The sequence below is a fragment of the Perca fluviatilis genome, chromosome 22, assembly GCF_010015445.1.
Source record: "Perca fluviatilis chromosome 22, GENO_Pfluv_1.0, whole genome shotgun sequence".
Lineage (NCBI taxonomy): Eukaryota > Metazoa > Chordata > Actinopteri > Perciformes > Percidae > Perca > Perca fluviatilis.
In genome coordinates this window covers 9,785,838-9,805,484 of record NC_053133.1, presented here as the reverse complement: position 1 = coordinate 9,805,484, position 19,647 = coordinate 9,785,838, and the positions used below count along the sequence as shown (strand labels likewise).

Below are 19,647 nucleotides of genomic sequence, written 5' to 3'. Positions count from 1 at the left end.
CTTAGGTCTTAGATTTCTTGTTAATGAAATATCTTGGGTCACTTACATCACTCCATAGACAGTCATTTTTATTTACCCAAACACAGCCCAAACATACTCACTATCTAGAAAAGTCTTAACAAAACACAGACCAGTCAAACAGTCTATACATACAGTCAGCACATTGACATTATACACTTAAAACTGAATAAAAGATGACAAAGGGTCAACATTCCTAATAAGGTCACAGTATAATACAGAGCTTCATTGTGTGACAGGCCTGCTCTTTATATACTGTAATTCTTTTCTGTGAATGGACCAATTCAAGTTCTTTTTTAGCTCTCCTGCTGGCTTTGCTTCGGGGAGAATAAAGCATTGAATGGTTGTCTTCTCCGAGTACGTGCCTGGGGATTTTTCTCTTCCTTGATATAACCTATAAGGGGAGGATGTCTCAGTATCTGTATGTATTTTTCATGCATTTTACATCATTACGGGATGCTATAACAATTAAGACATTGTAAGAATGACGTTTATCAGTTCAAATGGTCCGCTAATGCTTTACCAGCAACTGTTAAATGGAGGGTGTAACTACGAAGCAAAAATCGTTGAATTACCTCTTTCAATGCATGTTTGAGTTGATGGGAATCCTACTTCCCAGAAGTTTTCAGGAGTACAGGGAGGAATATACAAAAAGCGGTGCCTCGAGCAGGCAGACAGCTTTTTCTGCTTTTCCTCCTCTGGTAGATGGGCGTAATACTGTTGGAAATACACATCCTTGACATAGGATCGGTGTTAAAACGTGTCAGTGTAGGACCAAAATACTTACCACGTCACATTCCTTGCAGGTAGTGCCCTTCAGTTTTCTTCTCTCGTCTTTCTTGCGAACCACAGTCACGTGTGCAAATGTCGGATGTCTAATCCAAAGAGATTGTGGGAAATTGACTATGTCTGTGAGACTGGAATCAATCTTTGTATTTATCTGTCTGCACTTTTTTTTGTTGCATGAAATACCCCAAAAGACATTTGATCCCCCCAAAACATATCAACCATAACCTACTGACTGTATGAGTGATGGAGTGTTTCTTACTGTGCTTTGCGCCTCTTCATTTGGCTCATAGTGTTTTCATGAGGATCTTGTTGATCTAGAAGATTAAAACAAAGAGTTACTTTACTAACATCCACTGTCACAGAAACACTGGTCAAATTACATGATGACAAACACAGTTCCTCTACATCTAAAAGCCTACCATCGCCCTCTTCTTCATCTTCATCCTCATCCTCCTCATCACCACAAGGCTGGCTCTGGCCCAAGTGTGAATTGTAAGACCTGTACTCCCCGTTAGCTGTTGTGTCAAACATCATATCCAAACTGTCAGTTGTCTTCTCGCCTAGTCCTACAAAAGCAGACCGATAAGTTATTATATTTTCATTATGCAATTGCTGCAGATAAGACAGATCAGCATGTGTATAACCTCAGTGCCAATCAAAACATTTCAGTAAGCAATTTATTCTTAAAAGTTGTGGTTTATATTCACCAGACACACTCTCCCTTCTGTCCCGGACATTTTCTCCCCGACACTGGAGTAAGCTGTGACTGACCCAAGTGCGGTCGGTATCTACCAATTCTCCAGGAAATTCATCTTCGTCCTCCTCCTTTTTCTAAAATATGAACAGAGGTACAGCTCATTAGCCTGGGGAGACACAATCTATCCAATTTAACCGGATAAACATGTGCATAGATTTCCGATTTAAGTAAAGAGGATTTCCGATTTTTCCTAACTTTGTGTTTCATGTTCATAAGTAGAGCTGGGCGATATGGAAAAAAATCGAATATCACGATATTGTTGACCAAATACCTCAATATCGATATTGTAGGGTTGACAATTGGTGCTTACAAAAAAATATTTACTCAATGAGATTTTTGATAAATAATCATCAGCAATGTGTACAGTACAGGCCAAAAGTTAGGACACACCTTCTCATTCAAAGCGTTTCCTTTTTATTTTCATGACTATTTACATTGTAGATTCTCACTGAAGGCATCAAAACTATGAATGAACACATATGGAATTATATACTTAACAAAAAAGTGTGAAATAACTGAAAACATGTCTTATATTTTAGATTCTTCAAAGTAGCCACCCTTTGCTTTTTTATTAATAAGGGAAGAAATTCCACTAATTAACCCTGACAAAGCACAGGTGTGAAGAGAAAACCATTATAAAATATAAGACATGTTTTCAGTTATTTCACACTTTTTTGTTAAGTACATAATTCCACATGTGTTTATTCATAGTTTTGATGCCTTCAGTGAGAATCTACAATGTAAATAGTCATGAAAATAAAGAAACACATTGAATGAGAAGGTGTGTCCAAACTTTTGGCCTGTACTGTATATAATAACTAAGTGGGTTAAGGCAAATAATAGAAAAGCTAGAACCGTCCTTCCGTTAAATTCAAACAATTACATCACTCTACTGTAATTCAGCCATTAAAACCAGGAAAAGACAACACTTATGTCATATCACGATATTCAAAATCTAAGACGATATCCAGTCTCATATAACGATATCGATATATTGCCCAGCTCTATTCATAAGTAGTCAAAAAATATCACGACGTTACCGATCACAGAAAATCGTAGCAATCTGAAAAACGGTGGTCACAGGTAGACGCTCTCTTTAACTGGCATGCTAAATCACACAAGTTAAAAAAAATTATTAAGTTGAATAAACACTTCTGACATAAAGCAATAAAAAGGGCTTTTCAAAATGTATAATGCATTTCAGTTCAGCACAATATAGCTTGACTGCTACAACAAGACACAGGGGCCGTACCTCGTCTCCTCGCCACTCACTGTCATACATGGACAGGGCGAGCGCAGGGTCAATGCTCCACATGGGCTCCACTTTGTGCTTCCTTTCAGCTGGGACAGTCACATTCAATTCAACTTATTATACAGAAATACTTGAAATTGTACAACATTCAGCCTACAATCAGAAAAAAAGAAGATGATGTGCATTGCAAAGGCCCGTCAGACACAAACACACTCTGCCAGCAACAGGACAGCAAACTCACCATTTTCCCCTTTATGTTGTTCATGCGAGGCATTCAGATCCTGCCGCGGGTTTCCTTTCTTCCCAACACCGGCCTTGTTTGCTTCCCCTTTAACATTTGGCTTCTTAAAAGCGGGACTTACACAGGACACATTTGGCTTTTGGTTGGAAGTCCCATTTTGTCCTGACCGAGTCTGTTAAATGTTAAAAGAATCAGACCACATTTTAAAACCATAGGGAGGAATTATTATATCCTACTTATATATTATATAAGTGTCTTAAAGAATGGCGAGTCAAAGTATGGTAATTTGAAGCCAGGACACTAGATTTGGTCTAACAACACTGCCGAAAATCATCATGCATACACATTGGACACGTCTCTAACCTTGCTGTCCAACAGCTCCTTTTTGAAGCTTTGATTGCTTAAAGGCGTGGACGTTCGGTTGATCAGTTCAGGTTGTACGCGTTTGCCTTCCTTCTGTTTGTCCACCCCTTCCTGGATTCCTTGTCTGTCCTCCTCCTGCACCGGCTCACTTTCCTCCTTCTTCCGTTTTGCTTTGTTAATGGAGCCGTCCTCCGCAAACCTTTTGACACCTGGGAGAAGTGATGGGGACCTTTCTGTGGTCGAGTCTGGGCTGGGGAGCAGCGTGGATGAAGGGGAGGAGCGGTAAGGTCTTAAGGCAGGGAAAAACATGGTTGTGTTATGGAAATGTTTTTTTTTTTTTTTTTTTTTGCTTGATTGCATGACTTAAGAACAAAAGTCAGTCAATAAATAATGAGGAAACAGCTAAATGGGTTGCTTTCATGGGGGTTGAGGGGTGCGTTGCTGACTGCCACAGTGTTTAGTTGTTTTTTTGACAAGCCAAAGTTGCCAAAGTCTTAGTTCACAACACATGATACCGTCACGACAGCAAAAGAATAGGTCCCAACTGGTGCGATCCTTACTTTAAACGAACGCCATACTTCCAGGAAGATTTGGAGCCGCTTTGCTGGCCTGCAGGTGTCTCGGTTTTCTGAGAAAAGATAACAAGTAAAGAAATTACATACACAATCCAAAGAGCTGAATTAGTTTGAATGCCTCTGCTAAGATATAATTATTCTGTTCACTTGGGGAATTTTCTTCAAAATCTCTTTCATACAGACTTTACACCAGTATGAAGCCTACCTACCATGCAAGGCTTGTCAGTAAGTTCAAGGCCACAGGTTTCTGCTATCGCTTCTTCCAGATTTAGTTTCACATCTGAGACGAGACAATAACACCTTTACACATCTCACAATAATGATCTTTCCACAAAAATGTTCAAGCGTCTCAAAACTTCAAATGTCAGAAATTATGTCAGACAAGATTTATTTATTTTTTTTCTACCATCCCTGCCAATCTATGATGCTTCATATCACATGGATTACTACGTTAAGAGGCAGTTTCAAGTGTACTTTTGAGTTTTCAGTAACCAGTCCTCTGAGGTGAATGGGGGTGATTTACAGCCGCGCCTCTTTCTGCGCAGCCCCACCGTGTGAATTAGGCTGATATGATGGGTGTGTTTGTGTAGATAAATATGGCCCAGTGCTCATCTACAACTTCAAGTTACAGACAGTGTCTAATGGAAGGAAATAAATAAGGTTTCTCTGAGAAAACAGAAGTAGTCTTCCTGTTTTTTATGTTTAATATTAAATCTATAAAATATTGAGTACAGTAGATGAAGTAATACTTGAGATTTGGGATGTGTCCAATTCACATGTGTTGGGTACAAGCACTTGTGCTCGGTCAGAATTCTTTGTAGCATCAACAGGCTCCTTATCCAGAACTTTAAAAAAAGAACAAAAAAAACACGTTATAAGACTTGGTGTCTTCATACAGGTGCTTCAGAAAACCAAAATGGCCATTAAAAAGTCTAATGGCGCTTTTCCATTACATGGTACCTGCTCGACTCGCCTTTTTTTGTTTTCCATTACGAAAAAAAGTGTCTGGTACCTGCTAACAGGTACTTTTTTTAGTATCACCTCTGTCAAGGTTCCAAGTGAGCTGAGGCGATACCAAAAGGTGACGTGAAAACCTGCAGACTACTGATTGGTCGGAGAGAATTGTCACTAGTCACTGCGTCATCATTGCTAGCGACAGACGGGTGTGTCCTGAACAAACCTGCCATTTTAAAATAGTTTAGCCAGCAGTGTTTTTTTTTTTATTATTTATTTTTCTTGCAGAGACTAAAAAACGACACACCTTCGACGTTCTGTGTGTGTCGCGTTAGGTCACTGCAGTTTCCTGCGGCATCACTATGACGACCAGCCACTGTACTAAATCTGCCATGGAAAATGGAGGACGGGGCACCACAGCCGAGTCGAGCCGAGCCGGTACTAGCAGTGGGTAAGCGCCATAAAAGTTACTTTAGAGCTGACAAACCTCTGAAGAGTGAGTTGTTAAACTGTGGTAGAGGTATCTCTGCATAGCGAACGCGTTTCATTTTGTCGATATTCTTTTGTTTCTTCAGTTTGTTTGCCACAGGCAGCGAGCTTGGCAGAATCGGTGAGTCTGGGATGATGCCTTCTTCTTGTTCCGGGGAAGAGGCCTGCTGGGACTCTGAGCTGATAAAAACACCACCTGCCATGTTTAACTGGGAACTGAAACTTTACTGTAAATGCTTATTCCTGTACAGAACACCAGTTAAAAACTCACTAAACTGGAGCTACAAACCTGACTCGCAATCAAAGCAGAAGTGAAACAACTATAAATACTGCGGTCTTGCAGCCAAAACATAAAGTACATCGTAGTTATCTTGGGCAGCTTTTACAGAAAAACAGCTGGCAAAATATAGAAAGTTGTATTTGAACATTTTTTCCTATGTCAAAGAGAATATGTTGACAAAACATGACTTTAACACACTAAAGAGCTTACCGAGACATCTTCAATTTCTGCAGTTCAGCATGTAGTTTTAGGTTTTCATCCTCAATTCTGTTTCTTTCATTCTCTGGGAAACAAACATCACATATCTTGTTGTACACTGGTATAGCCAATATACTCCCTTAATACACACTAAAAATACATGCCATGGATTCTCATGAAGGCTTGGTTGGTCTGTGTGTTCATGAGTCTACAGCCATGCTAGCAGATCTGTGGGGCTGTTTAGACACTGGCATGCTAAGATAACATTTGCTAATTGGCACTTAAAACAAAGTTACAGCTGAGGCTGAAGGGAATGTCAATAGTTTTACAGGTATTTGGTCATAAACAAAGGTTGGCATTTTGACTTGATGATGGCACTAGAGGAAAGGTTAAGGGATCATTATTATGACTCTTTGTCTGGGTAACATGAACGTCTCTCCAAAATTCTGTACCAAACCATCAAGCATACAGTATGTTAAGCTATTTCTCAGGATAAGTGAAAAATTTAACTTGCTGGTGGCACTACAAGAAAAGTCAGAGGATCATCAAAGTCATTAGGATTCATCCTCTCTGCAACCTGAATGTCTACCTAATCATTTCATAGCAATCTATTCAATAGCTGTTGAAATATTTCAGTCTGGACCAAAATGGTAGACCAACCGACAGTGCCAAAACTTGACATGCTACATGTTGAAAATAAAAGACCGGTTAAGGGCCTAATTAACAATTTCCTAAAGGGGCATTCCATCAGAAATCAATCACTTTCTCACCCATTTAGTTTTGTTTCCTACCTATATAAGAGTGTTAGAACATGGTTTTATTAACCAGAATGACCAACCACTCAAGAGACAGGAGCCCTCAAAGTCCACCCATATTGCACGCTCACTCCAGCTAAAGACACTTCTTTACAGCTACTGAGGTTTTCATGTTTTGCCCACTATCGTTTGACCAACAGCAGACTTCTGGGTATATGGCAGGTAGGTCAGTCTAACACATGAATCCTTAATAACCAGAATAATGAGTAAACTCACTCAGTTTGGCGATGAGGCACAAATTCTGATCATGGTTATTTTTTAGGCTCTCCTCTAAGATGGCACAGCGATCACACTCTCCTGCACGTAGTCTGGAAACAGTGAAAGAAAGTTGCTGGTCTTTGTTACACATTGTTTTTTAACTAATTTAACCTGTTGTGGAGGAAGTTACCTTTCCTCCAAGAGACTGATGGCATCCTGCAGGGTTTTGTTTTGCTCCTTTAGCTGCTGGGTGCGACTGTAAAACACCTCAAGTCTCTGAGCATCTCTGTAGAAAACAAATGCAATGACAGGTAAATAGTGTTGACAAGACAACATTCAAACATTCGCTAATTATTTTTTTTAAAGCCACGGACAAGCATGTGTATGTTATCATCATCATTATTGTTTTTAAAAGTTAGTGACACAGTATACTCACAAACAGCGCTCTTTTTTCAACTTGCTCACTTTTGCTTCCAGTTCTAAAAACAGCAACAAAAGCAATGTTGAAGAGTGTGAAACACAATGCTAAAAAACAACAAAATTGATTTTATTTTAGTATCTGACTTCAAAAATTCGCTTTATGTCTACATACAATACATCATGGGCCAGTTACCTTGAAGTGCATTCTGGTGGCACTCTCTGAGCTGCCTCCATAGATCTTCAAAAAGGTCAGCTGGGTTGGGTGTTCTGCTGCTCGGTCCTGGGCTGCTCATCCTCCATTCACTGCTAAAAACACAGCCAGCCCTACTACCCTACAACCTGCCAACACCAAGGTTACCTGGAAAGAAAAATATTTCTGTAATTTTGGCCAATATCCTTCATACCCCTTTTCCTTCCTTGTGTTCTCGGTATCCCCAGTTTTTACTCCTCTTATAGCGCTATTGTAAACCGTTATGAGAACAGTGTAAATTAGTTGACTTGAAGCTAACTAACATTAGCATTAAATGCGTCTAACGTTAGTCGGAGGCTCGCTACAGTTCACACTTGACACTCGCTACTGAGATATTGTGTAACTCAAATACAACACACTGACGTTACCTACGTTTTTATATTTCTCTAACGTTAGCTACTATTAAAGTAAACATAAACAGCATATTGTTAACCACTTTGTTTGACCGTAAAAACGACATTACAGCCCCTAACGGTCGTTAGATAATGTTAAATTAAATTACATTTACGGCTGAACATGCAAAATGAACAAGCCTTACGCTAATGAGTCCAACAAACACGTAACGTTAGAGGTTTAAAGGGGATTATATTATTAGGCAAACATGTTGTTGCAGTACACGTAGCTAGCTAGCTAACTCCAAAACAAAAATCAAATTCGCGCGCCGAATTGCATGCTGGGAAGTCTTCTTCTTCTTCTTCTTCTGCAAATCTGGAATTTTCTTCGACGCCCTCTCCCGTAGGTTAGTACCATACGTGTATATCTATGAGTACCATAGATATAAAACAACTATTTTATAAATAGTGCTTCTAAACAATTTGTGCATAATAAATACATTTTTTTTTTTATAACCTTTTTTTCTACCCCTTTTCCCCCACAAAATTTTTTTTAAAAAAAATTAGCTTTTTTTTTTCGCATTAACAGTACCACACCTGAGGGATTATTATTTATCTGCTCCGTTAAAACCACTAATGCTCTGGTGTAACTGAACTCTGTCTTACCCTGGTGAAAGACACTGGATGAGGAAATGGACACTGATTAAGGATTTTACTTTCTTTCCTTTCTTTTTTTTTTGATTGGACTTTAACAACGTTACAGTAATGCTCAAACCCCATTTGCAATAAACTCAACCTGTGTATGTATCTGTGATGTTAGCTGACCTCATCCTAGCCCTCGCTATTTTTGCTCTGCACTTGTTTGTTCAATTGAAAACGCTGTGAAACAAGTTATTAAACAAAAATAATGTATTATCTGTCAATCTACAGTTGTCTACGTTTTACAGGTTGATCACATATCACTTGTCTGTCTGGCTAATAGACACAGTTTGAGAATGATGTGTAATTTCTCATGTTGAAATACATTTTCCTCAATGCCCAATATTTTCTGGTAGTCAAGCTCTTAACCATCTGCCAGACTAATGTTCAGGGCCAAGAAGTATACAGTGACACAATTAGGGGAAACAAAGATTATTCTTATATTGGTTTTATTTTTGGTCTTTCTTTAGAATACAAAACAAGAACCAAATTCACAAAAATAACATTTACAAAACAGATTATGTAACGGAGGTGACTGAGGCAACATAGAAAAGCATGTCTGAAACAGTGATATTGGTGGGTTAGCCTAAAACCTTGAGGTAAAACAGCGAGCAATGTAAAAGGTCAGATATCTTTACTGTTTTTGAATTAGTGCCTTCTTTCAGTAGTGCTATTCACAAATGGAGTTTAACAATATCATGTTTTCCTAAAATGTCCACAGTTAGCAGTGATTTAATGATGTAGTGCTTCAACCTACGAACAAATTGGTTATTGTGAAATGTAGGTGTAATATTTTAGGCATTTTGCATGGTATGGCAAAATTTTTTATGGGTTTCTATTTTAATCCTCTTTCATTCACACACATATACTCACACACAAAACTGTTCCTACTCCTCCACGCTTTCAACTTTTAAATGGGTGCAAATGATCTCCAACAACTACCTCTACTCGTTCCCCATCAAGAACGCGTCTGGCTAAAATAAGTGAATCATTTATGCCACCCAAAAAAAGCAGGAAACAAAGCTGCTTCACACTTTTGAAAAAGTTGATACTTTCTTTTTTTTTTTTTAAAGGTTTGACAGGGCAGGAAAAATAAAACGCTGTGATTACGTGTTGGAATGGCCATCAGTCAGAGGCACAAACTCAAAGTCCCATCTTTCCTAAAATACAAAAATGGTAAGACAAAATGCATACACTGCATCACTGAGAGAAATAAAAACCTAGCTCCACCTACCAAAACACAAAGCAGTGAAAAACAGTACAGTTTGGTCTGCACTTGTTTGTGCAGGTATGTTTTTGCATGAATTAACATTTCTTGTCTTTTCTTCTTTCACATGTCAGACATGGTCACTGGTGATTCAGCATTGCAGATTATTACTTTTTTTTTTTTTTTTTCTTTTTTTTTTAAAGTTCCTTTGGATGTGTGCCTTTTGTTGATTTTGCATCTGTCACAGCAGGTATATTGCGCTAGCATTACTTCATATATCTATATATACACACACATGCATTCAACATCATATGTGTCCCCCAAATTAAAAGAAACAACAAAAAAACTATTCCAAACTTCCTTTTTACCACTTAAGAGTTTAAGCTATAAAAACCTGCATGACAGTTCACAAAATAATTTGCATGGAGGCATTGCTGTTTGATGTGAGATATGCAGCATGTTGTAGAGGTGCTGGCGCTGGGGTGTGACATGGAATGCAGCCTTATTCCATTGAGAGGGGTCATGGGGATGGGCCTATTCTTCACCCCCTCCTATCCAAATGGGGTTTTAGATTCACATTATGCTGGAAGAGTAACTGGTTGCAGACACTGGCAGGGCAGGTCTTCACCAATAGCAAAAAACACTGGAGTAGAGTGTGAATGCATATCTACCATCTTCTGACCTGCAGAGGGGGCAACATGTAGAAACCTTCAAATCGGTGAGTGTTTTAAGGTTTTAGACAGTAGAATATGAAGCAAGAAGGGTGTCATGTTTATATAAAACTCACGTCAATGGCATGCAAACATCCTGAACCCATATCAGACCGATATACAGCCTGAAAAAACTAAAATCATACTTACGCGTCCCTCTCTTCACCACTGTGGGGGCACATAGCTGTAGGTGGGTGTGCCAGGATGCCGATATGTGGGCATCGTGACTTGGTGGGGGGCAACAGGCGCTGGTGATTGAGTTGTCAACAGAGTTCCTAAGAAGCAAAAGGGAACACAGCATAATATATACACACTTTCACAACAAATGGATGGGGCCTAGATTTACTGAGAGTGTAAAAACAATTATACCTTCAACACAGGGAGGTATAACGTAAAATTAAGCATCTATATCAAATACAGATAAATCATAAAATTAGAAACTGATGCTCACCAGCTGACATGGCCATGGTAGTGCCGGCTACCATCCCCATGGTGACACTGTTTTGGCGTTGAGGATGCATGTGCGGGGCATACATGGCTGCAGGCATCCCATTTGGCTGGACCACTGTAGTGTGATGGATAACATGTGGCGGTGCAGCATACAGCGGCTGTGTGTAGTAAGTGCCTTGTTGTTGTGAAGGCATTAGTGCCTGGATCACAGAAGAACCAAACATGTTACAGTTCAACATATTAAACTCAACAGGACTTTGTTAAAATGAAGTAATACTTGATAGAAGAGAAATTAAAACAGCTATATTAGAGCTGGGCAATATGGAGAAAATCAAATATCACAATCATTTTGACCAAATACATTGATATTGTAGGGTTGACTATTGGTGCCTTCACAAAATATTAACATAATGAGATTTTCTATAAAGAATCATCAGTAATGTGTGGATATAATGACTAAGTTGGTAAAGGCAAATAATAGAACAGCTAGAACTGTCTGTTAAGTTCAGAAAATGACATCACTTTACTGTAATGTCCCCTTTAAAAAAAAAAAACAGGAAAAGACAACACTTATGTCATTTGCAATATTACGATGTCCAAAATTTAAGACAATATCTAGCCTCATATATCGATATAATATCGATATATTGCCCAGCCCTAAGCTATATCAATTAGCTCTTATGGTGTCAAAGTTTGACATTTGGACCTTTGATAATAGCGCCATCCTCAGGCCAATCTGGAGCCAAAATCTGTCATTCTTCAAAAACATAAATGCACTGACCTGTGCATAGGGGTTCTGTTGGGGGTAGGTGCTCCTGACCGGGTAAACAGCAGCATGGTAGGGGTTGGGTGAGGAGGAGTATGGTGGGACAGTCCCAGTGTTGGGAGAGCAGGACATTTTGAAAGGAGTGCCTGGAGCATAGCCTGGTTGGGAGGAACACACAAGTTAGTGGGTGTGGATGAAGAAATATGCAGAAGTATTGCATACCGTGTGGTTACTACCAGCATCTTAATATCATCTTAAGGTCTGCAGGCTGAAACCGTGCCCTACACACAACCGGAAGAGGTGTTGAAATCCTTGCTACAGCACTGACTTGTAAAATCTCCATTAATGCCATACACAGTTCCAACACATTCAGTCTGAAACATTCTTACCACTGGGGAAGGCTGCGTTCGCTCCTGCATAGATATTCTGAGTGTATGCTGGTGCGTAGCCAACAGGGAATCCTGCTACCATGACCAAACAGAGAACAAAAATGCAATCATTTTCAATTTTCTTGATGTCAGGATATTTTTTTTTTGCAGTTTGGATATTTGTTTAAACTATTACACATCAAAACACATGAATTTACCTGGGTAGCCTATACCCTTAGTATTGGTAAAGGGGACCCCTGTTGGCCCAGGGCTGTAAACCGGATTCATAATGGACGCCTACTCACAGATGCTGCAATGAAAGAAGCATAGACCATGTGAATTCCAGAGCATTCATATTAACAAAACAAACAAAATTAAGGCAAAGATCATCTGGGTAAATCTAGCACAGATTCATGAGACAACTGACCATCAACCAGACAAAAAAAGCATCTTACTATACAGCAATACATCAGAAATGTAGACATTCCCCTGACACTGCTAATGGATAGTAGTCCCAAATGACTGACTAGAAGGATATTGGCATTAAATGCATCATCAACACTTACCATTGATCAGCGTTGACATTTCAGTAACTAGACTGGTTAAAGGCAAACAAACATGTTGTGTTGGGGATATGATATTATCTGGGGAGAACAGTGAGGCCATAGTCCTAATAGATTTATTTATCTTTTAAGTGTTGTCTGCTCATACTCATAACTGGAATTCAAACATTTTGTGGGAGCAGTTTACATAAAATTAATAATTTAACATGGTGCAGCACTAGACTTCTGCACCACTTTGTTTTAAATTTCTCTCCGTGTCTTAACCAAGTATGAGCACTTCCATCCCATAAACTGTTTGTGTTCTTCCGCTTAAAAGGTGCCGTAGATAGGATTGCAAAGATCCAGGATTTAGCCAAAATATTTGAACATCGACAACTTCTCAGTCCCTCCCCCCCTTTCCGCTAAAGCCCAAAACGGTCTCCTAAGCCCCTCCCCCCACAAGGGAGAATGAATGCGTGTGCATGAGCAGTGATTGACATGCAGTTAGACACCCACCCCTGGCCCTGATTGGTTAATCTGAACAGTGAGCGGTGGATTTTTGCAAATCACACTACAGGCTGTAGGTGGTGCCGGTTTAAATGACCTGCTTCATGTAGCTCTACTGGAACATAGGGTCAGTTTCAGAAAATATGACAGAAAATTAATTTTATAAGTCTTACCTACTGCACCTTTAACTGTCTTTCATTGTAATGTATGTAATGTTGTACTATACAATGGATAGAAAAGCTGAAATATACCCCCCATATAGAGATGGGTGGATGATACCAAAGCTCGTTTTACTCCCGGAAAGAGCTCCGCTCAGTTTTACTGTTTTGAGTTTTGGTTTTGCTGCTAAACTAGTTACTAAGCTAAATAGAATAACTGAGAAATATGGCAATGTACACAAAAGACATAATCATAAATAGGAGAACATTCCCACCTGATATCAAATAATTCATTTGTTAATTTAATGTAACATATTGCACAATGCCATCTACATTTAATGCAGCACTTCTAAAAAATATCTTACAAATGTAATAATGCTCAGTCTTGTTAAACTTTTTTGTGCATACGAGACTAAAAACTATTCAAATCAGAGAGGTGTTATAGTGCTATAGTGCTAGTGTTATAGGGCCGTCTTGAACATGGATGGGTTATTTAAAAGGGCTGCTAGACGTTTTGCAAGCCAGCAGATGTCACTGTGTTTGCTTTTCTTTTTTTTAAGCCCCCAAGCTTTAAATCTTTTTTGGCACAAACAGAAAGCCCCAAAGCTTCATAAGGCTTCATTCGCCCATCACTAACACACACATGCCTTTTTAAACATTTGGTAAAACACAATCTTATACATTTATTCATTCAGCAGCAGTTTTACAACTTTCTAAATCCCATTATTAGAGGAAGCCTTGACTTCTGCTCCACATGATGCTCATTAGTTGAAAAAAAAAAAATAATAATACTTGGGTAGCCTACATCTATTCCTGTGATGTCCTCTAGTGGCGGTCCACGTACCATTACATCACTTTACAAGTCTGCTGATTCAAGGACAATTTAAATAGCGAAGGAAACGCACTACTTCAATACTTAATTTATAGGGACGTTATGCTAAAACGGAAGACAAAAATACCACTACTATTTCTAGTGAATAGATTATTAGCACATTATGCAGTTGTAATTAAGTAGGCTACATAGGCCTATGTAGGCCTACTACAAACGCCAAATCTATTTTATGGTCTGACTTTTTACGGAAATCATAGGGCAAAATACAACCCGACTGTCTTTATCATGTCATAGGCGTTTTGAAAATACGTCCAAAATGTTAACTATTAAAGAATTGACTAGGCCTATTACTTCTCTCTTTTTTTTCACCAAACCAATGTGACGCAACTCAATGATATATATATATTTTTTTTATACAAAGTGCTCGGTGGTCTGGAATGTAAGCTTGTTTCAGTAAGCCTCGATAATAAAGAGGTGACGTTAGGCAATGTTGACTGCAAAAATAAAGATGGCAACCTTTCAGTAGAAGAATTTCGAAAAGGTGAACGTAGCGGGTCTTTGTTATCATTAGCTAGCTTAGCTCACCAGCCTTATTTAGCTGCACACCCCGCCGTTAGCTAAGCACGTTTGCCATTGCAGGTTGGTTCCGATGAACGGACTGACCTGCTATTCACCTGTCTGACCGTGCAAAACCACCGGACTTTCCCCGGACAGAAGCCAGCCAGATGGGGGCAGCTTGTCAACAGGCCGCATAGCACAGGAGGTAGACAGACAGACAGCTGTGTTCTGCAGTGACGCCTGTCCCAACCTCTCAGATCACACTCACATCGTCCTATCTAGATAATAACCAGAACACACTTACTGTTAACTGTTCTGACCGTCTGTTAGTCTCCTCCTTTGGTCTTCTGGTGGAAAATGTATTTAAGCTAGGTGTTTTGCTCCCAGATGCTTTGCTGAACTCTTTTGAGCATACGCGTCACTTCCGTGTGGTGTCACGTGGTCTTCAAAAATAATAGGCGACACTGCTTTTTCCAGGTAAACAATTTTCTTCTGGCAATGCGTATTTTTCGTCATTAGGAAAACCACGAAAGCATTTTTTTTCTCTAAATTTTCCTTAATACAAGCACGATATCTAATACGATTATGAATCCAACTAAAATGACGTAAATAGCTTAACAGGTCAAATAAAATTATTGAATCGTTAATAGTCTTACTTAGTAGGCTATCTGTGTTCCTTTACGTGTTTTTTTTTTTTTGCCACAGTCGCTACACTTTGACATCGCAACAATGTAACGTCCAATATTCTAACACTGCAACATTTGTTTCAATTCTCTGTGAGCTCATTATTATGGCTGATCTACGGTCCTTGCAGGCTATAAATATATTTGATTTTGGCAAGAGCTTCCCTTTATCTGACAACTTATTAATATGGGTCTAGTGGATGTAGCCGGTCTCTGATTAACACCTAATGTTAACAACACTTCTACAAATCAATTTCCATGTTTATTTAACAGCAATACAGTAAGGGTCGGCTATTTACTCTTCAAGGACCTTGACGCATCGTTTCTATTCAGCCATTGAACTGGGAAGAGTAGGGTCCATACTGTTGTGGTTTTAGTGCGACTTATAGCCTACGTGATTTGTATAGGTAAAATGTTGATATTGAACTTATATTAGGAATCGTTCTACGGTGTAAGGTGAAACTATTCGGTCGACTGGTGTTGTCGGTAAAGAACAGGGGTATAATGTCTGGAGCGGCCGGTGGAGGAGGAGGCTCCTCCTGTCAGGGCGCTGCAGCGGCAGCCAGTTGCAGCTCCGCCGGCTCTCCCTACGCTGCTGCAGCCGGAGGAAGTGCAGGGGTGGCCGGGCGATTGCCAGCTCGTGTCCTGGAGCATGTTTTCTCCTATTTGGAGATGTCCGACTTGATGCGTTGCGCATTGGTCTGCTGGCATTGGAACAATATCCTGGCGGATGAAAACAGCGAGGTGTGGCGCAGCCTCTGCAACCGGTCTTTGAGCGAAGAAGCTTTGCGTTCTGACATCCTGTGCAACCTGCCTACCTACAGGGGGAAAGTAAGTATACCAATACAGCCTACAGCTATTCTCTCGGGTCGGAAGAGCCGTGATTAATGACGAACTCGATTAAAAAAACGGCCTGTTTAGTGCTACCTTTGCTCTGCAAACACCTTCACATAACGTGACTGATAATGTGGCAAACTGTCTTCACGATGAATCCATAAGCTACAGTGTTGTATACCAGAAGACCCTGGTGAATCATACCCAGCCTGTCAAAAATAAAAATAAAATGTATTGTAGCTACAAAATAAATGTGCTGAATGTTTGCTGAAAACTCGAATTAAATTGGTAGATTCTTAAATGGGGTTTGGTGTAAGGATTGAACAGACTTGTTTTGTTGTCATTAGCTCAGATTAAGTCAGGGAACCTTACTTTATTACAAGGCCCTTGCGTGAGGTTGTGTTATTTATTATTGCATAACTCCTAAACACTTTTAGTCTCTGAATGGGACGGTCTAAAAATTGGAGGTCTAGACCTCATTTTGAGTACCACTAATGCAGCTGTAGATCACATGCTACACTTGAAAATGGCAAATCCCAAATTAAAATTGAGTAAAAAAAAAAAAAAAAAATTGTATCAGAAGTAATTCTGCTAATTATCTCTTCCATGTAGTCTTTCTTTGGAATATATTGATTAATTTATCCCAAATTATAATTGCCACAATTATTTACTTATAAAACTAATTGTGAAAGACAGAAGCTTTGAACTCCGAAGCCCTGATTGGAGCAACACATTCTGTCCTTCATGGTAGAAAGCCAAAGTCCATGACCATGTCTTGCTTTGTTTATGCAAGCATCTATATATAGGATATGTTTCCTGGATCTTTAGAGTTCACCAACAAATTCTAGAGGGCTTTTCCTTTTAACTGTAGCACCCAACACCTCCTAAATATGATGTTGTGAAATATGCTATTTTAACATTTTTGCATCATTATGTAGAATTTAACGGGATCTTTCATGCCTGAACAGTTATCCATGTCCAATTGTCCTCTACAGCTCAAGGCCTTTCAACATGCTCTGAGCTCCCATGACTGCTCCCGCAATGTTTACGTGAAAAAGAACGGCTTCACCCTGCACCGCAACCCTATTGCCCAGAGCACGGATGGCGCACGTGGCAAGATTGGCTTTTCGGAAGGGAGGCACGCCTGGGAGATCTGGTGGGAAGGCCCTCTTGGCACCGTGGCAGTGATAGGCCTTGCCACGAAGCGGGCCGCCATGCAGTGCCAGGGCTACGTGGCCCTGCTGGGCAGTGATGACCAGAGCTGGGGCTGGAACCTGGTTGACAACAACCTGCTTCATAATGGGGAGGTCAATGGAAATTTCCCCCAATGTAACAATGCACCAAAATATCAGGTAGGAGCTGTATGTTGTGTGTGGAATGAGTTGCCCAATTAGTACGATTTTAGATATGTTTGCTGTTGTCTTTTAAAATTATTATTATTTCAGACTGATCTCAAAAAGTGGCGTATGTATGACACGGCAATTCATATGCCATTTTGTCAAGACGCATACTCGCTTTTTAGCGTGTTTATCAGCGCCGTTTGGCCTCCATTGACTTACATTACCTTGCGATTGCGATTTACGCTGTAGCGAGTAGTATGAAAGCCCCAAAAAATCTGCATAGGGAGGTTGGTTGGGGTGGTGGACGGGTCAAACACAGGACTTTCACCCAGGAGACCGGGATCGTGTCACGTTTCCTAAACCCAACCGTCGCTTTCTTCTTTTCCTAAATCCAACCATCCCAAAAGCGATTATGCGTCTTGATAACACACCAAAATGGCATACGAATTGGCGTGCATACGCCATTTATTGAGATCAGTCTGCAACCCGTCTACTGTATACGTCGTTGACATACACGCGGATAGCTCAAAATGTGTACAGATAACACGCCACTTGGCTTTATAAAGTGGCGTGTACGTTTATGTGAAGTCATGATGTCACGTTGATTATTTGGTATTTTTGTATCAGCCATGTGTAATTGCGTTTGTCCACAGATCGGGGAGAGAATAAGAGTGATTCTAGACATGGATGACAAGACGTTAGCCTTCGAGAGGGGTTTTGAGTTTCTTGGAATAGCGTTTCGTGGACTGCCCAAAGCCTGCCTGTTCCCAGCTGTCTCTGCAGTATACGGCAACACTGAAGTCACCATGGTGTACCTGGGAAAACCTCTAGACGGCTAGAAGCAGAGGAACCTGTGCCACCATTAAAACTAACAGGCCACTGGCGAGTGCAGGACTTTTTCGGTCAACAGACTGCCAACTCTGTTTGTGTTGCACCGTTTCAACAGGTTTTGGAGTCCAAGGTATCATGTTCCTTCCCAGGCAAAATAACTATTCACATAACACAAAAAGAACTGTTGGCATTTCTACGACAGCTCGACATAAGGAGTCAGTTTTGGACTGGACAAACAGGGGAAAGGAATGTGTGGAAACTGTCATAAACATTTTTCTGTGTCAACGTGGAAGTGTCCACTATTACAGTTAAGCTGCTGGACTTTTTTTATTTACAGGATAGGGGAACATTATTTAATTTTGTGCGATTCATGCTAACAGTGCTGCACATTTACTTGAGATTTTATGTCTGCTTAAATGAGGCCAAACCTGTTCTTAACTGTGGCAAATACTATAAGACATAATTTTAACAAGTGAAACAGTAGTTGTTAGCAATAGCTATCTGTTGTATGAGTTTATGGAAACAGCTCATCGTGGGTTAACTCTAATCTGACTGCATAATAATAGTTATATGCCAAATCAATGCGACCTGATATTATATTTTGCTATAGGCAAACAGAGGACATGCGGACCAACTGTCTTGCATGAGCATGGATACTGGCGTGTGGACCCTTACATCTGACTTTTTAGTATACCAAGGCTATCAAGTAACAGTGTCAAACTATATTTGTATCATGTTATTGTGTGTCCTTTTTAAATGTGCTACAGTAGTATTACACACTATTTATTTCTTGGTTTTATCTATGGTACTATAGATGCTGTATGGTAATAAGGCCTGAAAATAAAGTTGACATAGTGCCACTCTTAGAATAAAGATGGTTTGATGTTTGATGTCTGCTTATGAACGGCTGTCTAATTACACTGCATGTTTTACAAAGAACCATGTTATTTTAACCAGCCACATGACTTTATATTTTTGGGGTCTATGAACACAAGGCTGCAGGATGAATTGTACGTTTAAAAAAAGCTCCAGATCATATAGATGCTTGTATCCCAGCCTAGATGCTGCATATCGCTGCTACCCAGTGAAAACCACGTATCTTCAAAACGTCTTGATTTTTGAATTAATCACATAAACTGAGCTAGTAACTGTTCCTAAAGCTGTTCTGAAGATCCAGTATGATTTTCACAGGACAGCGATATGATATGCATGTATGGTACTGTAAGTGCAT

At 39.8% G+C, this 19,647-nt stretch overlaps 3 protein-coding genes across 5 annotated transcripts; 1 reads left to right on the top strand and 2 right to left on the bottom strand.

Moving 5' to 3' along the window:
• Nucleotides 1-47: 47 nt before the first annotated feature.
• Nucleotides 48-8,304, bottom strand: rbbp8 (retinoblastoma binding protein 8). Its single transcript, XM_039790057.1, has 19 exons — nucleotides 8,138-8,304; nucleotides 7,543-7,707; nucleotides 7,366-7,408; nucleotides 7,120-7,215; nucleotides 6,948-7,039; nucleotides 5,929-6,001; nucleotides 5,437-5,618; nucleotides 4,745-4,840; nucleotides 4,205-4,275; nucleotides 3,981-4,048; nucleotides 3,421-3,709; nucleotides 3,058-3,229; nucleotides 2,817-2,905; nucleotides 1,515-1,638; nucleotides 1,227-1,373; nucleotides 1,067-1,121; nucleotides 806-893; nucleotides 594-735; nucleotides 48-412 (listed from the first exon to the last, which is right to left on the bottom strand). Exons 2-19 carry the CDS (start codon nucleotides 7,640-7,642, stop codon nucleotides 315-317), a joined length of 2,025 nt encoding a protein of 674 aa, XP_039645991.1. The 5' UTR covers nucleotides 7,643-7,707; nucleotides 8,138-8,304; the 3' UTR covers nucleotides 48-314.
• Nucleotides 8,305-9,062: 758 nt separating this feature from the next.
• On the bottom strand, nucleotides 9,063-15,173 carry fam168b (family with sequence similarity 168 member B). 3 transcript variants are annotated; one of them, XM_039789552.1, is made up of 7 exons: nucleotides 15,033-15,173; nucleotides 12,350-12,441; nucleotides 12,153-12,224; nucleotides 11,779-11,921; nucleotides 10,999-11,197; nucleotides 10,698-10,822; nucleotides 9,063-10,519 (listed from the first exon to the last, which is right to left on the bottom strand). In XM_039789552.1, exons 2-6 carry the CDS (start codon nucleotides 12,417-12,419, stop codon nucleotides 10,710-10,712), a joined length of 597 nt encoding a protein of 198 aa, XP_039645486.1. In that variant the 5' UTR covers nucleotides 12,420-12,441; nucleotides 15,033-15,173; the 3' UTR covers nucleotides 9,063-10,519; nucleotides 10,698-10,709. The 3 variants fall into 3 exon arrangements, with proteins under 3 accessions (XP_039645486.1, XP_039645484.1, XP_039645485.1); XM_039789550.1 differs by having other exon boundaries at nucleotides 12,153-12,227; nucleotides 15,033-15,172; XM_039789551.1 differs by lacking the exon at nucleotides 15,033-15,173 and adding an exon at nucleotides 14,834-14,852 and having other exon boundaries at nucleotides 12,153-12,227.
• Nucleotides 15,174-15,317: 144 nt separating this feature from the next.
• fbxo45 (F-box protein 45) lies at nucleotides 15,318-19,306 on the top strand. Its single transcript, XM_039789549.1, has 3 exons — nucleotides 15,318-16,242; nucleotides 17,241-17,597; nucleotides 18,239-19,306. The coding sequence occupies exons 1-3, from the start codon at nucleotides 15,916-15,918 to the stop codon at nucleotides 18,422-18,424; spliced, it is 870 nt and encodes a 289-aa protein (XP_039645483.1). The 5' UTR covers nucleotides 15,318-15,915; the 3' UTR covers nucleotides 18,425-19,306.
• Nucleotides 19,307-19,647: the final 341 nt, after the last annotated feature.